The sequence below is a fragment of the Cebus imitator genome, unplaced genomic scaffold, assembly GCF_001604975.1.
Source record: "Cebus imitator isolate Cc_AM_T3 unplaced genomic scaffold, Cebus_imitator-1.0 Scaffold181, whole genome shotgun sequence".
Taxonomy (NCBI): domain Eukaryota; kingdom Metazoa; phylum Chordata; class Mammalia; order Primates; family Cebidae; genus Cebus; species Cebus imitator.
The window spans coordinates 3601529-3619432 of record NW_016107496.1 but is presented as its reverse complement, the minus strand read 5'-3'; the positions used below and the strand labels follow the sequence as shown (position 1 = coordinate 3619432).

General features: G+C 41.9%; 1 protein-coding gene across 2 annotated transcripts in view; it reads right to left on the bottom strand.

The window, feature by feature from the left end:
* SCN8A (sodium voltage-gated channel alpha subunit 8) overlaps positions 1 to 17904 on the bottom strand; it is a 96349-nt gene that overhangs the window by 21869 nt on the left and 56576 nt on the right. The window contains exons 10-15 of one of the 2 annotated variants that reach the window (XM_017545694.2): positions 16250 to 16423; positions 9857 to 9979; positions 3696 to 3980; positions 1800 to 1853; positions 1138 to 1275; positions 49 to 153 (exon numbers count right to left, since the gene is read on the bottom strand). In XM_017545694.2, coding sequence (XP_017401183.2) covers positions 49 to 153; positions 1138 to 1275; positions 1800 to 1853; positions 3696 to 3980; positions 9857 to 9979; positions 16250 to 16423 — 879 coding nt within the window. The remainder of the gene's footprint in view (positions 1 to 48; positions 154 to 1137; positions 1276 to 1799; positions 1854 to 3695; positions 3981 to 9856; positions 9980 to 16249; positions 16424 to 17904) is intronic. The other variant, XM_037744723.1, reaches the window with a different exon arrangement.

Sequence of the window (17904 nt, the reverse complement as noted above, 5' to 3'; positions counted from 1 at the left end):
TTTTAATATGAGTTCTCACTAAGCCCTCAGCCCACACAATGCACTTACCAAGGGGCGGGGAATAGGTTTCTGTGGCTTCTTTGAGCCCAGCTTTTTCATGGCATTGTAGTACTTCTTCTGTTCTTCAGTCATGAAGATGTCCTGACCTCCAAAGTAAAGGAGGGAAGAAGAAAACAGACAATTACAACTGGCTCTCAACATGCTATGGGTTTGGACCTAAGATTCAATTTTGAGAACTGAGGGGAGACCTATGCTTTCCTTTGCAAAAAACAGCGTAGCTAGTAGCTGTCCCAAGATGGGGTAGACCTGCGATAATCATTCAGCTCTAAAGAGACCCCTGCCTTTGTTTTTAGCTCAGAATTTCTAAGATCTGCCAGTCCCGAGGTAGAAAGGAAATGGACTATCCAATTATAGACCCTCATGAAAGGGTAAACTTGAGAGGAATGACTTTGAAGGCAGTCATATTTCACAGTCTCATTTTTTTGAGGGCCTGCTTTCCTGATACATTCTAGAAAAAAAAGATCTTCATGTCCTAGCTAATAGCCAATTTATTTTAGATGATACTCAAAATTTAGAAATTCTGGTGCAAGAAAGCAATTTGGAGGGTTTCCTGGAGTATGCTGGGATAGACTTGACTTACAAAATGAGTAACAAGAGCAATTTTTCCAATTGGCTTTTTAAAACTTGTTAACCATCTAGAACAAGTAAGGAAGTGAATTTTCCAAGGACGGTCTCTCAAATCCCAATTTGCCAGTGCTCAGGGACTGACACAGATAACCACAAATCTAGAGAGTTTTTACTTCTTGTAATAGTTATTCAACTGCTTCTTTCCTTTTCATTTCTGTTGCTAGACTGTACTCTCTGACCTACCTGCTTCTGGTGGGAGACCAAGAGCAGTAATAGGCCTCAAGAATAAAGGACTGCTCGTTAAGTGTGGTAAACTATGTGCTGCAAAATCCAGCCCCCAAAACAGAGAGTAGGCTGGGGCTAATGTACGTGGTGGTCAGGGTCACAGTGAGCTGACAATATGAATTTTAGAGAAAGAAAGAGGGACATTTTCTTTCTAGAGAAAAGGGACAAAGGTGCCCCTTATCTGGGCTGACTTCCAGCCACTGGCAATGAGGGGAGGAGACCTATCTTTTTCTTTTGTTGATTGAAGTTATCAATGATGACACCAATGAACAGGTTCAGGGTGAAGAAGGAGCCGAAGATGATGAAGATGACAAAGTAGATGTACATGTAGATATTGTCCTCATACTTAGGCTGCTCATCAGGCTGTCAAAGGACAGGATAAAAGGAAGAGAATCAGCTCCTAGTTTGGAGTTTGATATGCCAAGGCCATCAGCCATAACTGACCATTTGAGCTGCTGAACATGCTGGGGTGGGAGAGCCCTAGATTCTTTCTACCTGCCTCCTTCTCTACGCTGGCATGTCCTGCCTTGAGAGGGCGCTAGCCCTCCTCTGACTCATGTGGACAACATGCAAATCATGAGGCCACAGGGAGGGTGGGCTGTCTGCTAGGAGCCATACTTTTGCTATGAAGCAGGACTGAAGCATAGACAGCTTCCCTGGGGCCATGTAAAAATCAACACTCTAATCACTGGGGGCCAATGTAAGACAGTGATGACATACTGAGTCGAGGAAAATGATCTATAATCAATAAAACAAGCAACAAATGTTCCAAAGAGAAATGACAACTCCTCCATCCTCCGTTCCTTCCTCTTTCTTGGTGGGATCTAACAACCTACTTGTTTTCCAACCATCTGAGAAGGCTGTATTTTCGCCATGTACATCCTTACCTTCCGGGAATCTACAGCTGCATACATGATGTCCATCCAGCCTTTGAAGGTTGCCTGGCAAACAGAGGCAGTCATTAGACTGTGCCTATTAAGGGAGTGGATGGGAGTCTAGGCAGGGGTCTCAAAGGCCAGGCTTAGGTTCAGTGAGAACACAGAATGGGGGTTTGGGTGCAGCCTCCCTTGGACTCAGAATTTTCTGTTACTATAGGTCCCAAGGAGGCTTTGTCCCTGAAAATAACAACAAAGTATGGCAAATAAACATGTTGAAAATGGTAACTGGATTAAGACTTTACAAAAGGACTTAAAAACATGGGCCTGAGAAGCCTGCCTAAAGTTAGGAAAAACTTTTATGAGCAAATGACAGGAATCTCCTGAAAATGCTGAGAACTTAGCACTCCATTCCACTGAGGAATCAGTTCTGTAAAAGGTGTTAAGCGATAGGGGTCTGAAAAACCCATAGTTGCATTAAAAAAAAAAAAAAAGATCAGACTTACCCTTTACTAATATACACATGTGTAGCCTATGTAGTGGCAATACCAGCTTTATCTTTGACAGTCCCTTCCCAACTCTACTCCTTCAGTCTACTATATCTAGCCTGATTTTGGAAACAAATATGGATTATCAATGTACCATTCTCCATGTTTTACTTACTCAACCAGATTCTAAGTTTTTTCAGGGCATAGGAAGGTCTTTATTCATCTGATGGCCCTAGTACTGTACTGTCAAGCACAGCATCTTGCATATGGCAGGGACTCTGTGACTACCATATTTGACTGGCTTGTTAATATGCACTGGTTTTCTGGAGCGGCTCCAATTCAGATTGAATTCGTGCGTCCAATTTCTTGAACTGGGATAGAACAGCAAAAAAGCTTTGGGGTAGGAAAAACTAGTTCATTCCATGAACTTTGCCTTCTACTATGAGTTGACAGTGAGTGTCTACTATATGTAAGGTTAGGTTAAGAGCTTTATCTGTGTTATTGCAGTTAGTCTCCCAAGAACTGTATGATATAGGCATGGCAATATAGTAACAAAAATATTTAATAGCAATTTCCATTATTTAGCATGGTTATGTGCTGGGCATTGTGCTAAGAAATTTTAAAAAATCACAAATTCTCTTAACCAATGCAAGGTATCATTTTCTATATTTAACAGATGAAGAAACAGAGAGAGAGGCTGAATAATTTGTTCAAAGTTACGTATTCAGTAAATATCAGAGTGTGGTTCAAATCTATATCAGTCTGATTTCAAAGCCTATGAACTTTCTCTGCATTATATTGTCTTGTCACACATTCCAAAACATTGGTGAGAGAGGAAGTGAAAACTAAGCAGGAAGAAATAAAATTAGGCAAAAGATAATTATCTAGGTAGTTAAATCCTTCCTTTCTGTAATACAGTAATCTGATATCTTTCTCTGGGGTGAAGCTAACGTGAGCGTGGCACCAAGGCACTGCCATGGTTTTTCCCTAAATTAACTTGAATGTAGTGAGTATGTACGATTATTTTGCTCCATCACAATTGCCATACTTTTTTCTCTATGGGCTTATCTTCTAGATTTTTTTTGCCCTTCTCTTTAACTGCACTCTCTGACCCGGGAAGGGAAAGTGATTTCTCTGCCACTTTATTACACTGCAGGAATCTTTATTTGTTGCTGGGCACAGCTCTCTGCTCCTGAGCACAATGAGAGATTTCCTTTGCATGAGATCTGGTAGAAGTCAGAGAATACTCAGGAAAGGTGTCTCTCTGAAACTGGTTTGGGGAACAACACTGTTCTCTTGGACTGACTGAGAATAATCCTGATTCTAGAAGCAGGGCTGAGAAGACGCCTAATGGGATTTGTGCTAGCTGCCTGAATTTCACAGAACTGAAAAAAACAAAACAAAACAAAACATTACTTACCACTTGAAGAAGGGCCAGGTATCCTGCCCCAACATTGTCAAAATTGATCTTCACGTTCTTCCATCTGATCTCTGTATTGTTCCCCTCCATGAGCTTTTCACATTCAGTTTTATTGTTGACATCTTCAATTTCAAATCGGATTTCAGAAGTCTCATTAAAGCAGTAGTGGTACTTTCCCGCAAACAGGTTAACTCCCATGATGCTGAAAATCAGCCAGAAGATGAGACACACCAGCAGCACATTCATGATGGAGGGGATGGCGCCCACCAAGGCATTCACCACCACCTGCATTGGAAGGGGAGGTTGCTGAGTGTTGGGTGGAAATGGAAGCAAGCACATTTTTTGATTTCCAGGAGGGGAATGACATTGTGTGGCTTGTTCTGTATGGAAACATTACATTCCCTTTGGAATTAGAGTAACTGGACAGACTGACAAGTACGACCAAAAATTTCTAAGTCTAGGACTATATTGAAGGAATTTTAAAAAGTTTCATCTTTATTTTGGCTAACACAAATTCCCCAGCCAAGATGACCTAGGTCTTCTTTCCTATGCATCAGCCTGGGGCTGAAAAATTATTTCTTAGTCCACTCTCCCTTCTCCTCAATTCATAAAATATGCCCAATGGGGAAATATGAGTAACTTTCAGTTTGCTAGTTGCCTTTCAACAGACATTCCCCCTCTGCAAAACACGGTATGATTGTTCACAATCACACAGAACTACCCGTTGTGGTTAATAGAGAACCAGTTAACAGTACATAACGTCTCTTTTATGACTACGCAAGGCCAGTTATCTTATTTCAGGCAATAGCTGAGCATGCATATTTTGCAGGCTCAAGAAAAAAAAGCTATATTCCCTCTACCAAACAGTATAAAATAAAATATGAACAGATGTGCTTTTCACTCAAGGTTCATTATTCTTCTTCAGCGTTTTTATTCTGATTTTGTAGGCTTTTAAATCAGAGTCGCTCCCTGCTTGGCTAATGCTGTTGTCTCTCTGCTCATTCCAGGGCTTGACTCTAATCATCACAACGTATTAGAAATAGGGATGACTTAAAAGTTTTTTAAGAGAGTTTTGGGTTAGATCATCACTGCTCTTGAAACTTAAAAATTGGCATATTATTAAAAGTCACTAACTAGAGTAAGCTCAGGAATAAAAAAAAAGCAAAGGAAAAAAACCCCTGAGGGATCAAAGTTTCTGGGTTGTTTTAAACTTTTATTTTGCTTTACAGTATAAGTCATAGTAGCATACAGTTTAGTTTAGGGTTTAGGTTTTCCTTATCTTCTGGTTTTGCCTTAGACTGCATTGTCACTCAATAGGACATGTGGCTGATTAGAGCTACCTGCTCTATCTGGTGTAAAAAATGCAATGATATTCTTCTGCTAAGGAGTCACTCTTCCTTTTAGATTAAAATATTCATTTTGTGTTTCTCCAATTCACATATGAAGGCCTTTAGACTGAGAGGCAGTTATTTCTTAATTCTTAGACCAAGAAATCTCTTCTAGATCTGACAGCTCTGTCATTAGTATAAAATGTTTATTAATTTGTTAATTGTTTATTACTTTGAGCAAGGAAAGCCAGGATATCTGAAATCTGGAAAATCTTCAACGTTATTTTGGAGAATGATATTCATATGTATTTAAATTACCAAATTTGTCATTTACTCAGATTTGAATTTACCTCCTCATTCTACAGTTGCTCACCCTTTGGTGGGAGCACCAAAAAGCAATGAAATGTGCAAAAGAACAGGCAAAAGGAGGATGATCCACAAATGGAAAAATAATTTCTCAAACAATAAGGGAGTAGAGTATGTAAAGATTCAAAAGCTCAAGTCTATGTGACAGCATTTCACAGCAGAACTTAGGTGTGAGATCATGACCTTCTGTTAGACCATTACAAATGTGGCACAGGAAGTAGGCCCCAAAGACTTGAAACCTAGCCATGTTGCTTTTTAATCTCAGTTCAGAACCTACTTCCTCTGGAACTCTTCTGACTATGCAGAGAATGATCTTAAGCTTCTACTCAAACCCAGTCTAATCCATCCTACATACTATGTGTTACAGTTAAATATGAGTTAATGTTTACCACAGGGAAGAAAAATTAACTAGTCATCTCTTTGAACTTTTATTCTCATAAAATATATACAAAATTTTATGTATTTATTCATCTGATCAAATGAATCAATATACACAAATATTCACTGAGCCTTATTCTCTGATACGATGTAAAATCCTATAAAATCCAAAGTTTTATAAGATGTAAGTGTACTGTAATCATACCACAGAAAAACTTTTTACCTTAGTTTTATGAATAAAACAGGAAGCAGAGTTGATTAAATTTACTTTAAAATTTTTATTTATTTACTTTTTTTTGAGACAGGTTCTCACTCTGTTGCCCAGGCTGGAGTGCAGTGGTGTGATCTTGGCTCACTGCAACCTCCACCTCCTGGGTTCAAGAGATTCTCCTGCCTCAGCCTCCCCAGTAAATGGAACTACAGGTGGGTGCTACTGCATCCAGCTAATTTTTGAATTTTTAGTAGAGGCGGAGTTCTGCCATGTTGGCCAGGCTGCTCTTGGACTCCTGACCTCAAAGTAATCTGCCCACTTCAGCCTCCAAAAATTTTGGGATTACAGGCGTTAGCCACTGTGCCCAGCCCAGAGTTGATTAAATTTACTAATAATTCTTTCTTGCTGTGAACATTAGCTGATAAGCTGCAACATGTTAAGTAGAAACTATTTAACTGTGCTCCATATGTAAAATGATCATTGTGCTGTTATTCTCAGCAACCACTGGGAAGAGATCATATTTCTTATTTTGAACTCTCATACTAAAGATATATCATAAATGATAATTCAAATTTCCATTGGTAGTCACTTAATGAATTTGATCTTCTCTTCTCTACACGAGTTATTCTACATTGCCTTTAATTATCACAAAATCTATTATTGTTAAGAACTAGACATAGAAATATCACTCAAAGCTAGATTTTAGTAATCTATAAAAAGTTAATTTTTTCAGTGGAAGTTTATACTTAGCAACTGATACAAATCCCACTTAATTGATGAGAAAATTCCAATGGACATGAATTCTTACAATATTTTTGTCCTCTCTATCATGTCTTGGACATTACTGTTGGTTATTAAATACTATAAAATCTGTCAGCTAGCTTTTAATATCTGGCAGAGGGAACATGGCTTTAATGGACAACTATGTACTGACAATCAACAAAAATGCATGCATGTTTCATGGCACTAATATTATATACCCTCAAAAATTCAATAGCACAGCAAAATCTTTAAATGAAGATTACTATGGAGGAGAGAAAAGCAAAGAACTACATTAAGTATTCCTTTGCCTATAGCATGAGTACTTCAGTTTTCCTGGTCTTTGGTTTGAGGAAGGAGAGGAGACTGAAATCAGTGTTCCAGGACAGGCTTGGGTCATATTTTCCCTCTCAATGAAGCTCTGAGTCTATAATATGAGCAGCACAGTGACAGTTGAGCCCATCTGCATGGATGGTGTTCAGTTTATAAAGGTTTCTCATTTAAAATATTCTAAAGGTAATCTCTAAAGTGTTGGCATATAGAAGAACCAAAACCAAAGAATTAAAAAAAATGCCCCATAGAAAAATGACATTTAAATAAAACATGTGTATCTAATTTTGTTTCTTACTGGGGGACTTACTATAAGCTTCGCCAGATCCAATCTTTTTCAGTTTCTCTTCCACAGAAGGGCTGGGAAGCCCACAGGGCAGGAATGGATTCCTGATCCCTTTTCACCTGCCCAATCAGCCATGGTCAATACTGTTTGTTAGTTGTCTGGAGTCAACCAAATGAGATGGCACACTCTTATTCCAAAGCTTCCCTCACTGCACATTAATTGTTTTAAATTCCAGCTTTGGGTTCAAACTTGTTCTTGCCCATATTATCTTACTAAAAAAAACCTTGATGCTTTTCACTTAAAACATCGTAATGCTTTTCAAATAAAATTATCTACTGTTCTGATTATGCATTCGGGACCTCCAGGCTCCTAAAGTACTTTCAAGTTGACAAGCACAAGATTTTGGGGAACTGGAAACTGAGGGTCCAGGAAAGGTAGAGAAAGAAGGGCCAACTAAAGGGAGGAGATGGAGCTACCAAAATGGCTCCCGCATCCAGGTTATTCAAGTAACGGCCTCATGAGCAAACTGGCATCAGCGGCCATGAGGACTACTTCTGTCTGCCTGGGACAGGACGGACAGTAACGAGCATCTAGATGGAAAGAGTTAGTAACAAGCATCAGATGGGTCAGATGAGCATTTCTTTTGCGAAGGGTTGGGGGTGGGGAGGGTTTCTTCAGGTATCACCAATCTCCTTTTGGGAGATCAGGGATCATCTCAAGGGGACTCGGAGGAGCTCAGGTACAATGCTGCAAGTACTGTCTTCAGTGGACTTCTTTTGGTTGCATCTTGTCCTCAGTTTTGCAGTCACCAAAGTGGATCATCAACTTTATAACAAAACTAGTATGACTTATTAAAACATTTAACTAGCTCCCTCTGGAAAACGTGCAAAGGTAGAGGGAGCAGAGAAGAGCATTTTAACCACATTTTCAACCACACCGTGGCTGTCTAAACCACTGAATCTTGTGTAATAAACTCTCTTCCTAAATTTAGCCTGAGCATAGCAATGACCTTATTGCACACATTCTAAAACCTCTCTTATCTGTGGGACAAGACTTAAAATCCCAAGTTAAAAAAAATTAAAATAAATTTACACTACTGTGGAACTGCCCTTCCTGCAGATGGTTTCAGAAGGGTTGCAGAAAGCTTACATTTAGTAAACCAAACTGTGACTGTGCTACAGAAGAAACATGAATTTGTTGCAAAAAGCATTTTTCGGGATAAATTAACATAATAAAATTCCCAAGTCCCAGTGAAGTTTTCATCTTCTTATACAACTGTGGGTGGCTTCATGGAATAACAGCCAGGGATCACAGATGAGGAATGAATGAAGCAGCACTGTCCTGGTATCTAGTTTTTCCAATCAGTCTTGCTTCATGTAGACTATTGTAACAGTTTAATTTTTATTCCTACATTCTGATGTTTGCACATTTAAAAATATATCCTCTGGTTTGCTCTCCTGCATGTATTCAACATCTGAATTGACGCGAGTTTTCTTGGTCTCGTTAAGTATAACAGACCTCTCTCTGATCACCACAGGACAACTATTACCACCAAAGCCAGTTGCCCCTTTGATTTTAAGAAATTGACTTTTTAGTGTGGGTATGTCTGTGTGTGTGTGCGCGTGCGTATGCATGCACACACATGCACAATTATTTAAACCAAAAGAGACAAGAAAATGGCACCAAGAGGGCACCTTGTTTCTAAGTTGGCAGGGTGACAACACCTTGTACTGTTTTGGGTGGAGTATCACCAAAGCAGGAATAGGAGGTATTAAGAAATTTCAGAACTAGCTGATATTCAGTTATCTAGCATCATACCTGGTTGTCATTTTGACAGTGTTAGGGGACCATACAGCATGGGCAGAGGGGTTGGGGGTGAGGAAAAAAGCTTTGCTATCAGACAGAGGCTGCCAGTCCTTATGGGACTGGGCTGAGAACAACAAGGTGCAATAAGAGGAATCCGAATAGAAAGAAAAGCATTTCTTCTCCCAGGGCCATGCCAAATTCTGCTCCATCCCCAATCCCAGGCCTGCCACCATGTCTTCAAGCCCATTCTCAGCTGCTTTCTCAGTGACCCCAAGGGCACAGTCCCCACCTGGCTGATGCCCCTACACAGCACTCTCCCTGCCTGAAGCCTGTGCTTTTCAGTGGGTCTGTGGGTTACAATTCCCCTTCTTTGCACCTGGTGATTCTCCCTATTAAATCAACAGCCCAGAAAGCCGCCCCGAGTGCTACAGGTAAGCCAGGCCAAATGAGAATAGCCAATGTTAACATGTTCTGCGATGGCATGTTGTTGGGGGTGGGGCCAATATTAATGTGATGAGGCAGCTTAACGCAATTCCCCTTTGCATGGGGCAGGTGCGGGGGAGAGAGTGGAGGATCAAATCAGCAGCTGCATCACAGAATTCGTGTTTGAATGATCTTTCCACCATGTGATCAGTTCTAGCATGCTTAAACAGTTTCCACTGGCATGCAGAAGGATCAGCTGCTCTTAGTATCTTACCCTCATCCCTTCAAATCGTGATAAGGCTCTTAAGGGTCTCAAAGCTCTTAGGGTCCTAAGGGACTTTATGGCACCTAGTTCCGAGTAGCCCAGGGCATTAGCTATAAGGCTGACTAAAGAGACCTACACAGAAACAGAAGAGAAAAACAAAAACAAAAAAGGTAACAAAAAGAAAAGAAAAAGAAAAAAAAAAGAAAAGAAAACAGAGGTTCCAGAGTGTTAGAATAAAGCCCCTAGCACTGAAGACACAGTTTGGGCCCCCCAGGTAGAGGAAGTGGGTAACACCAGCTGCCTACTTCAACTTGACTCAAACGACCTGGAAGGAAAGGTGGTTGAGAGGCAGAAGAAAAAACACAGAGGGAAGAGAAAATCGAGAAGGCAGTAGAACATACACACAAGTTGGAAAAGGGGAGAGGCTGACGGGAGAGGGAGAGAGTGAGGAAGTTCCACTGGAAGGAGAGGAGCCTGAACAGATGACAAGAGCCTTACCCTCGCCCTTTACAGTCTCTGCAGGTCCCAGAAGTCCCCATTAAATTAAGCCAGACAAATTTAATGGTACCTATGGAAAAGAATACAGATAAATACACATACTCCACACAAGCTGCCCCCTCCTCAGCTCATTCACCATTGGCTTTCCAACAGGGACAAACTCTCTTACTCCTGGTTGACAAAAAACCATTTGTTTGAGAATTTGATGCGTCATGACATCAACAACAATGAAAACATTCAGTAAGTACCATGGCTGACTTTGCAGCTCCCAAGAAGAATTGTGGCTCCATGAGAACTCACTTAAGTAAGTTCTATCTATCTTTTAACTACATCCTTCTATCTCTCACTTTTAACTATAATAATCCTTCTGACTTTTAACTATAACCAGTACCCCTCCATGGCCACAGGAACTTGGGTGAGTCTGGACAACTGAATCCATACTTTTCCTTATAATTCTCATTCTTTCCTTCCAGAACAGTCCAAAATGAATTAGCCTCAGGTCTGTCATTTCCATGTCAATCTTTTATAACTATCATCACTAGAATAACAGCTAGAAGAATTCTTGGGAAAAAATTAATTTTATTTGATAGATGAGGAAATTGAGACCTGTACACAAGTTTTGCCCAGGGTCACATTGGCAGTCCTAGAGCCAGGATTAATAACCTTCACTGCCTGACTCTCAAGCCAGTGCTTTTTCTTCTACAGACAGGTCACGTCCCCAGTGGGCAGGTTACACAACATTCCAACAGGACTATCAGTGTCTGGACAATCCAGAGTTGAGTATGTTGCTGTACCAGGGAGAAAAAGCCTGCAGACCTCCAGGCCTAGACACATGGTCCAGCACTTTCCTGTTCTTCCAGAAGCAAACTTACCTTGTTCTACCAGAGCTCTCAGAGCAGTTACCACAACGCTTCCTCAACACCATGCTAACTATTTATGCCTGCCTGGGCCTGAGCTGAGAGTTACAGAGCTCTTCAGAGGAGAGCAGATCTAAAAATACTGTTAGTTAGTCAAACTCCAGAATGTTTGGGTTCTGGGTTTCTTTTTTTTTTTTTTTTTTTTTTTTTTTTTTAGTTTATTTTTTTTTTTTTTTTTTTTTTGAGACAAAGTCTCACTTTGTCGCCCAGGCTGGAGTGCAATGGCGCAATCTTGGCTCACTGCAACCTCCGCCTCCAGGGTTCAAGCAATTCTCCCTGCCTTAGACTCCTGGGTGAGAAGCTGGGATTACAAGGCATGTGCCAGCATGCCTAGCTAATTTTGTATTTTCAGTAGAGACAAAGTTTCACCGTGTTGGCCAGGCTGGTCTCAAACTCCTGACCTCAGGTGATCTACCCATCTTGGCTTCCCAAACTGCTGGGATTACAGGCTTGAGCCACATGCCTGGCTGGGTTCTGGGTTTCTTACAACACAAATTCTAGGATAGGTTAAGATATTTCCATCAGTGGCTCTTAAATTCTTCCTACTGGGAAGTGGTGGTTGCAGATCAGCTTAGCTTACTTAAATTGGTATTTAAAAAAAAAAAAATTTTTAGAGAGGATAAAAAGAAACAATCTATAACTTAGTTTCATTTGCTGCTTTTTATCTGTATCCTATGGCTTTAATTCTTTGATCCTGCGTCTGTGAATTGCACACACACACACTTTTAAAAAAAATGAAGATATTTATAATTAAGCAGCATGACTGGCAGGGGGAAGAAGTGGAAGGTCAATGACCTACCAAGGGTCAGAATGAGCTGGTTTAAAGGTTTTGATTTAAAAATGGGTACAGCTGGATGTTGTGGCCGAGGCAGGTGGATCATCTGAGGTCAGAAGTTCAAGACTAGCCTGGACAACATTGTGAAACCATGTCTCCACTAAAAATACAAAAAGAAAATTAGTTCGGCATGCTGGCACATGCCTGTAATCCCAGCTGCTTGGGAGGCTGAGACAGAAGAATTGCTTGAACCCGGGAGGCAGAGGTTGCAGTGCATAGAGATTGTGTCATTGCACTTCAACCTGGGCAATACAAGCAAAACTCCATTTCAAAAAAAAATAATAAAAAATAAAAAGAGGGGTATGAACCTTGATCTATGCATGTGCTCATAATCCATCCGTGTAAGTATTTTCTCTGAAGCCCTGGGCAGTGTCCAAAGCAAATCTGGAAGTAAATGTTGCCCTATTAAGTTACCCTGATTTTCTGTGAAAGGCAGATGGTCCAGAATTCAATGCCTGCCTAAAATAAGGGCCACAAATGCCTTATCTAGAACGCAGTAGCACCAAACAATCCCTTTCTCTCCATCCATCCATCATTATCAGTAAGAATTTATATGGAGGTGTCAGCCAACTTTTAACTCCAAAATAATTGAAAGTTGCCAGATACTTCATGATGCCTCAATAGGTATATCTGAAGGGAAGCTATCCTTTCTCAACCAAGTACGTGAGCTCAACCGTCCCTTGGGTCAGCTTCATCTTATGAAATTTTGTCAGGTAAAGATTGCAAGAAACTAAGTTTTGAGTGGCTATAGGTACCACAGGTAAGCAGATCCCAGCCCTTCAGGGTAGGTGACTTATCTGATAACAAATAGGTCCACAGTGTGGAGAATGAAGGAGGAGGTCTAAAGGCCAATTCAGTGGTTGGCTCTAAATGTTGCTGAGAGATAAGCTGGTACTCAGCTGACTAATCTGGCCCAGGACAGGATCAATAAGAGTCTTATCTGGGTTATTCTTTAGCAGTTGAGGGCTCTCTTATAATCCTCCAAGTCTCTGTTAAGCCCTTGCTGGAGATAATCCTAACATTGATTAAAGTACTTTTTAACGAAAGAATCAAACCTAAAAAAAAAAAAAAAAAAAGGAATCGAGGAGACATCAAATTCAGGGCATCAAGCCAGGCACCATGGCACATGTCCGTAGTCCCAGCTAGTCAGGAGGCGGAGGTGGGAAGGCTGCTTGAGGCTACAGTGAGCCATGATTGTGTCACTGCACTCCAGCCTGGGCAGCAGGGTGAGACCTATCTAAAAAAATTCTTAAAATAAAAAAATTCAGGGCATCTGTGGTTGGAGGCTAGAAAAAAAGGAGGAAAGATATTAGGTGACTTTTCCAAACTGATGTGAATATTTTCAAATGGAGAACGTTTTCAGCAGTCTGAATTCAGGATGAGGCAAGTGGTCTCTGCAAGCCCCCATCTCTGGAACTGACAGGATTGCTAATCTCTACACGTGGTGGGATAAATGTCCTGGGGAAAAGATGACAAAATTCTTTTACAGGACATGATCTCCAATGCAGCCAAGGACCTGGGAAAACAGAATGTTTTTCTTGTTTGGGAACGCATATGGCTTATAAACAAAAAGAATTAACCTCGGAAGTCATCTGGATAATCCCATGCCTATGAAAAGTACTGACAGCTTTAGGGACAACAAGGAAGAATGAAAATCAATTAGGGAAACGAATGTGATGAATAGCAGACTCAGAAATCAAGTCACCAGTGGATGGTACTAAGCTAGGACCTAACCTGCTGGATATTCTAAAATGCCAAAGAAACCAGATACTTTTCTCAAATGGACACCAAAAAGTCCAGCAGTTCCAGCTGTTCAGGTGACAATCCAAGACTTATCGTCCATCTACAACTCAAAAGTGGCAGCCAGTGGAGCCACTGTGATGGCCTGGGGCTCTACCCCTACCTAGCACAAGCCTGGAATCAGGCCACAGTTGCTGTGGAAGCTAGAGTCAGCTCCCCAGAAGCTGGGACCATGCTTGTCTTATCCCTGAATTTCTCCATATTGCTTCTAGAGCAATTCTACACAGATAATGGCATTCGGTTATGTTGTTTACAATAACTGGCACAGAGGTCTTCACAGGAGCCAGCTAGGCACCACAGTAATGTAATGATCCAGCAACCTCCACAAAGCTAGAGGGGCTTATGAATTAGTGTCAGTTGGCTGCATGCCTGTCCTAAGCTTTTTACCCCCTTTCACGTTGTATAAAAAGTCATAAAAGTATTCGCAAAATAAATGCTGGCTGGGCACAGTGGCTCATGCCTGTAAACCCAATAGTTTGGGAGGCCAAGGAATTCGAGACCAGCCTGGGGAACACAATGAAACTCCATCTCTACCCAAGATACAAAAATTAGCCAGGTGTGGTGGTGTTTGCCTGTAGTCCCAGCTAATCGGGAGGGTGAGGTGCAAGGATCGTGTGAACCCAGGAGGCAGAGGCTGCAGTGAGCAGAGACGGCACCACTGCACTTGAGGTTGGGTTACAGAGTAAGACCTCATCTCGAAACATAATTAAATGCTAATGTGTGGGACTGTTAGTGCTTTAGCAGCTTATTTGTTTAGCAGGGTCATGTGGGGTACCTGATGGATAGCCTCAAATTCTGGGTAGCTCAACCTAGGGAGAAGAGGAAGAATGAGAGGGTAGGTCATGGTGGGGAAGCTCTGTTTCAAATCACAGCCTCCCCAGGCAGCTGGGAGTACTAGTTTGAATTCAGGTGTCTCACCTGATGCTAGGCAGTCCTGAGGAGCTACTGTGAAATGAAGACTCCATGGCACTTCCCCTTTCTCTAGAAAGAGAACTGGCCTATTCTCACTGTGGCTCTCTAGGCCTTATCTCAAGCCCAGTCTTTAAGTCTTAGAGCTCCAGCTTTCTGTCTGTGGGAGGGACAGGTCCTTCCATCACAGGATGTTATCAAGAGTTGCTGAAGGGAGTGCTAACATCTCTCGCTGGGTGGGTCTCACACTGGTCCCCTCAGGGCTGGCCTCCTCACCTCATTTAGGCATTTCCCAAAGTCTGGCTTTTTGAAATGGGGATGCAACTGGGGGCAGAGTGACAGTTTTGGGAAGTGATCACTAAGCATGGAAACTACAAACTACAGTACTGGGAAGGAAATGCATTTATAGAGCAGAAATCATTACTGGCTCAGTGCTGGGCACCTGCCATCAGAGTGATTTCTACGCTGCTCTATCCTGGATCCCAGAGGCACTCTACAGGTAGTTCACCATGCAGCCATTGAAACCTGCATTCTACATGACCAGCCTAGCCTCCACCACTCTACTTTCTTGGCACTTAACAGCCCTCAGAAGGAAGTAAATTTTCCACAGGCCCTGCTCCTACAAACCCCATTCATCGTTTTTTTTTTAAATGCTGATTTGGCTGAAAGAAAGAAGCTTTAGTTATTATACAGAATAAGAGAACAGTCATCCTCCTTAGTAAAGCCAACAAGGGACAAGCGCTGGTGGAGTGAGGAAGAGTTAGAGAGGATGCCGCTTCCAACCTGAAAAAAACACAGGAGGTCATGGCCAGCAAACCTCGGAGATGGTCTTGGAACCTGGAGGAAAAAAGGATTTCTCAAGTTTCATGATCACTGTAGAATGGCAACATGTGGGAAGAAGGGGGGACTTTATTTCGGTGTGAACGCCCCTCTCCTGATAAACTGACTTGTTTGGATGAGTCTGGTATCAAGACTTGAGTGGGTGGAAGCATTCACGGGAATGGTCAGCAGGAGAGACCAGGGAAATCCCACTACCACCTTTGTGCCAGCAGCCCCCATCTCATTCTTCCATCCCTTCTCCTGGCCACAGAAAGAGGATGTCCTGCTGGCCTGGGGCAAGAACTTTCCTGTCCCCAGCCAAATAACAAGGGCCTTTGAGATCAGTGATCCCACTTCTCACTCCTAATCTCTGAATCTCAGTTAAGCCAAACCCACCAGACTAAAGAGTTGGGTGGTTAGTCCCCCTGGAGCAAATGCAGGGACTTCAGAGTTCCCCTTCCTAAAATGAAGATCTGAGTGCTATGAAAGGAACTTTACCCACACGTACATCTCCATCTCCATCTCTAACCTGGGCCCAAGGCAGCTACTGCCATTAGAAGGAGAGAAATCCCTATTTCTGTGTTCCTGCTGTAAGGGGTGGGAAACAGAAAGCAAGACACCTACAGCCACGATGAGGAAGTCCAGCCAGCACCAGGCGTTGGTGAAAAACTTGACGAAGCCATAGGCTGTCCACTTGAGCAACATCTCCAGGATGAAAATATAGGTGAAGACTTTGTCGGCATATTCCAGGATGGTGCGGATGGTCTTTCTCTGCTCAATGTAGATGTCCTCGAAGGCCTAAAAGAAAGGCAGCAGCTGCCTATGATAGTGCTTAAAGGCAAGCAGGCCACATGGAGCACTGCTATCCTCAGGCAGCTCTCCCACGTGGGCTGGCCTATTATCAGCTCCCTGTCTCCTTCACTTTACTCCCCCACAAAACAGGCTTTTTATTTTTTGGCAGCTTTATTGAGTTATAATCCACATATCATAAAATTCAGCCATTTAAAACTGCTTTTAGTATATTCAGATTTGCGCATCCATCACCACAATCAATTTTAGAACATTTTCATTACCTCCAAAAGAACCCCCATACTCATTAGCAATCACCCCCTAATTGCCCAACTCCCTAGCCCTAGGAAACCACTCACCTATCCTTCTTATGGCTGAGTAATAATCCAATATATGGATATACCACATTTTTGTTTATCATTCATCAGCTGATGGACATGTGTGATATTTCTATTTTGTGTTGTTTCTATTGTGAACAATGCTGCTGTGAACCTCTGGGTATGGGTTTTTATGTAGACATGTTTTCATTCTCTAGGGCATATGCCCAGGAATGGAATTGCTGAGTCATATGGTAACTCTGTGTTTAATTTTTTGAGGAACTGCCAAACTGTTCTCCAAAGTGGTTGCATCATTTCACATTCCTACCAGCCACATATGAGTGTTTAAATTTCTCCACATCCTCACCAACACTATATATAAAAGACATGACAAAATCTTTCCTTTCCTCCTTTTAGCCCCTTGACACCACAGTACGGGTGGAGGGTCACAGGGGTGGGAGACACCCAGGTGAAGAACATCTTAGCACTACTTTCTTTCTTTGGCATTCATGAATGGGATAATCCCTTATACAGAGGTGTGAGCATTCCCATCTGCAGAGTGGTGGACTCTACAGGTGTGGTGCCAAGAGGAGGGAATTCCTAAAGCATGGGAAAACCTGTGGAGGTGGGGAGGAAGTCCTCTGTGATACAAGTGGGAGGAGGTGCCTGCTCTGAATAGCTCCAGAAGGAAGAATAGAATTGGGTGGTCTGCAGCTTCATCTTCCAAAATGGAGGCATATGGATATCAGGTGCTCCTCTTTCATCAATGGGGAGTGGGACAGGGATGATGGGTTCCACAGTTCTACTCAGGGTCTTGGTACACATAAATCCCCTTGGCTCAATCAAAAAGGCAACAGCTTCCAAGTCAGGTTTCCCCTTAACCCCATCTGTTAGAAATCCCTTCTCTAATCCAAGGTATGTGAGATGCCCAAGATTGATCTCATGTAACTGAGGGCCCTAATCTCCACCCTCTGAAGTCCCATCATAACCACATTCTAGTTTCTGCTTGGACATTTTCTTCTTGAACACAGCTAAAATGCTGTGTCTTCACTTTGCTTTTCTTAAATCTCATGCTTACTGTTGCACAGGGTCTGCATGTACTGAATCAAATACCTTCTGCCTAATCATTACGACAAATAAAAATTGTCAAAGGTGAGCAGTAAAGAAAGTTCA